The sequence below is a fragment of the Rhinatrema bivittatum genome, chromosome 1 (assembly GCF_901001135.1).
Source record: "Rhinatrema bivittatum chromosome 1, aRhiBiv1.1, whole genome shotgun sequence".
NCBI classification, from domain to species: Eukaryota; Metazoa; Chordata; class Amphibia; order Gymnophiona; family Rhinatrematidae; genus Rhinatrema; species Rhinatrema bivittatum.
The window spans coordinates 586,961,371-586,965,447 of NC_042615.1; the positions used below are offsets into that span (position 1 = coordinate 586,961,371).

The following is a 4,077-nucleotide window of genomic DNA, read 5'->3' on the forward strand; positions in this document are numbered from 1 at the left end:
AAAACTGAAGGAAAAGCTGTTAAGGGACTCAATCAAAAGAAGGATTTTTCAGTATAGAAAATACAACAGCCTACTTTTGGGACACAGGGAAAAATGCAGAAGCAAAGAATTGAAAATGGCAAGAACATAAGGAAGCAAGATGGTCACGGTGGAAGGCAAAAGGGGAGCATATAAAGGATTATCCAGAGAATTGGTGGATTTACAGGCTAAAATGAGATCTTGATTGGCTTAAGGTAAGCAAAATAAAAAAGCAACTGTTATATTGAGAAGTGGGAATAATATTAGATAGCTGAATGCGTGGAATTTCAAAGCAAATGGTATCAAATTTGTCAGCAAAGAATCTGTAAGGGGAATCGCAAACAAAATTGATGGATCTGGAGGAGAGACAGAGATGTCAAAGAGAATTAAAAAGACTTTGAAGAGATGAGGATAATTGAAAGACTGGGAAATAAGGTTAGTGAAAGATCACAGATTTATTCAATGGTGTTTCAGCCTGGTGGAGCTGGCAGCATTGAAAGCAAAACCTATCACTTTGACTAGCCCGCTATTTAGTCTGCACGCAAAGTATGTATGAAAATCGGGACTTTCTGCTGTTTTCTGCCATCTTGTGCTGTTACCTTATTTCATTTTTTATATTAGAATACTTTATTACATTTCTTTTGAACTATTTTATGTACACCATCCTTTTATATTGAAATATACTTTCCCCACCAGCAATGACATTTCTATTCATGTTTTCTTTTTTGCCATTGCCTCCAATGGAGCTGTGGTGTTCTTTTGTGCATATTTACATAAGGTAGTATTGTGATCCAAGTGCAGATAAGCCAGTTTTGTGTTTGTTTGTTTTTTTGGTTTTTTTTTTTTACTTCTTGGACTTTGCTCCAGCTGTTACCACAGCAAGAGCATACATAGAGAACTTCCTTTTCCCAATTCAGATGGTGGAAGCATTTGAAAGTAAATCTACCTATCTGAAAAAGAATCATGAGGGGCATGCATGATGTAATGAAATCAATAATGCATTACACTATTCCAACTAGGGATCGGTCTACTGTGTAAAGGGGTTTTGGTTTTCCCCCATCACATGCAGGGCTCTAGGCACATTTTTCTTCCTTTTAAACAAAGAATGTGATTACTTTTACTCAAACTGGGTGAATCTAATCCCCTTTTAAAGGTCACTGGTATAACATGTTGATTGTTTTAGAAGTACATAAATAAATTATCCACTTCTCTAGCAAAGTCCAGTGTACAAAACACTTCCTCCAACTTACAACTCAAAGTCTAGGGATAAACTGATTCTGATACAGCAATATTTTGAAATATTTATTTGTGGGCGGGCAATAAAATTCTTCCATCATGTGGTAAATATGTAATACCCATTTAATGTCAAGTGCCATGAAAAAAGCAGCAGCCAGATCCCCATATTAAACTCATTTGCACTTGTCAATAAACTACTAGTTATTAAGCAAGTCATTTTCCCTTTTACATGTAAAATATTTTTCCTTTTTCATAGAGAAACTGGAACAAAACTTTAAAGCCATATATTGTTGACTAAGTTCCAAGCTCAATATACATCATTTGCACAAGAAACACAAAATCTGAAATCTCTGAACAAAACCAAAACCACATATAGTAAAAGTATTGTTCAATTTTAATGCTGTAAAACTTCAATCAAAATGGGTTCAAGGTATGCAACTCAAAATTATACTTTCACAAAAGGAAACATTCAAATGAAATTAAAAACATATCTGTACAAGGGTACCCAAATAGAAATACCATTTGAGGATGAAGGAATAAAAAACATACAAATTTACAGCAAAGTGTTGCATCTACACCTGAGAGCTCCTTTAAGTAAGTTCAGTGCTTTCACAATGAATAATGTACTTTAAAATTCGTGTTTCTAGGGCATCTAAAAAAGATTATGTGGGGGGTGAAACTATACTTTTTGTAAGATAGCAGCTTTTTGCTGCTTTTCTGAACAATCTTTTCCAGAAAGCTCACCACAATACTCTTATGTAGATTATAATATTTCTAATAGCCCCAGTGACCAGAAACGGCGGCGGGAGCTTTCCAAACCCGAGGAGAGTCAGCAAACGCGTCTGAAAACTTTGGCAAATGTCTTGAGAGGCACTCCGATTCCAGGTGAAGCGCGGGAAGAGAAGGATGCCCACGAGAAGCAGGACCAGTCAGTCTGAGAAGTCTTATCCGACGCCCGGGAAGGAGGGGTCGGCTGCATCCCGCCACATAGGGCAGCTCAGGTTGCGAGTCTCGTCCTCGGATCGGTGTAGGTTCACGTAGGGCTCAACAGCTGCAATTCTGCAAGTTACTTCTCGCCGCCGCTGCCCCGGTCCGGGGCCTGCTCCACCGCCGCCTCCTCCTCCTGCCGCCCTCGCGCTGCCCAAATGCCGCCCTTCAGCCTGAGTTTGTGCGGCAGCCGGTGCGTGGGGCTATGAGGCGGGGACCTGCTTCCTCCTTCCCCGGGACCCGGCTCTGCAGGTGAGGCATCAGTCCAGGGTCGGTAGAGAGGGACCGGGAGCTGCGCAGGCGGCAGGAAGGCGTTTCTTAGGGCGAAAGGCTCCGGAGCCTGCGGGAGGGCGGGCGCCCGGCAGCTGCCGCAGCTGAGCACGCAGAGGGCGGCGCGCAGGCGCTCGTTCTCACGCAGCAGCTCCAGCGCGCGCCGCTCCAGCTCCAGCTCCTGCGCGCGCCGCCGCTCCCGCGACCGGCGCGCGGCCTCGTTGTTGCGCCGCCGCTTGCTCCAGTAGGCGGCGCTGCCCCGCTGCTGCTGCTGCTCCGCTGGTTGCGGCTTCGCCTCCTCCGCGGCGGCGTTCTGCGGACGGCGCTGCGTGCGCGCACCCGCCCGGCTCGCCGTCCGCGGCGTAGCGCGCAGTCCCAGCAGCGCCCGGCTGAGGAAAGACTGCGAGAAGGGCTGCAGAGCAGGGGGCGAGGAGGTGTCGCCCGATGTTTCCTGCTCCAGCCGCGCTGGGGTGAAGGCGCAGCTGGCCGGGAGCTCGGGGCTCTGCTCCAGTTCCTCCGGCGACGGTGCAGCCGCCTGCACGTGCGTCTCCCTCTCCGCGGCTGGAAAGGGGACGTGAAATACGCTACTGTCACTGCAAGGGAAAAGCGCCGTGCTGCTGCAGAGCCTCACCTCCATGGGGGTCATCCGCCTGTTGGCCACTGAGGAGGTGGGAGGTGATGGCCCTGCTGATACAGTAACCTGCAGCCGGTCTAACCCCGCCCCCACTGGGGACCCCCCTCATTGTACAGCCCGTGCTCATCCTGAGAGGCGGGGTGAGTGGAGCACCCTACCTTCTGCCCTGCTTTATTTTATTCAGTCTGATTTAGTGATGTGTTTGCTATTATCACCCCTTGCAAGGAGTTATAGATACCATAAAAATCCTCCAGTGGTAGATTACCTGCCGTCAGCAGGGTGCGTTTTTTGCATGTGAGTGCTATAGGAGCGGAAGATGGCAGAAAAGCACGGCTTGGGCCGCCCGATCTCTCCAGGAACGCGACTGTAAATAATCTTTCTCTGAGTTTGCGGGAAGCTAGGACTTCATTTTAAGAATATATAGGCCTTCATCTTAAGAATAGATACGAGTTCTGTTCTCCAGTTTCTCTATGAAAAATGCAGCTGGCCGAATGAGAAGTAGATGCTATAAGAAATTATTTGATAGCATAAGAACATAAGAAAATGCCATACTGGATCAGACCAAGGGTCCATCAAGCCCAGCATCCTGCTTCCAACAGTGGCCAATCCAGGCCACAAGAACCTAGCAAGTACCCGAAAACTAAGTCTAGTCTATGTTACCATTGCTAATGGCAGTGGCTATTCTCTAGGTGAACTTAATAGCAGGTAATGGACTTCTCCTCCAAGAACTTATCCAATCCTTTTTTAAACACAGCTATACTAACTGCACTAAACGCACTAATAGTGCTAGATTGGAGGTGAGGGGAAAGTGGGATCCATTTTCCCTCCATCCTTACATGTTTACTTTTGCCTTATTTTATTCTGTAAGGGAAAATTTTCTACACATCCCATTCTTCTGCTAGACAGTGAGAGAGGAAAGGCTAGCCTTCTAA

The 4,077-nt window shown here is 46.4% G+C and overlaps 1 protein-coding gene across 1 annotated transcript; it reads right to left on the bottom strand.

Annotated features, from left to right (window-relative positions):
• Positions 1-1,625: 1,625 nt before the first annotated feature.
• LOC115100350 (thyrotroph embryonic factor-like) lies at positions 1,626-3,172 on the bottom strand. Its single transcript, XM_029618770.1, has one exon. The coding sequence runs from the start codon at positions 3,155-3,157 to the stop codon at positions 2,321-2,323; it is 837 nt and encodes a 278-aa protein (XP_029474630.1). The 5' UTR covers positions 3,158-3,172; the 3' UTR covers positions 1,626-2,320.
• Between the last annotated feature and the right edge of the window lie 905 nt (positions 3,173-4,077).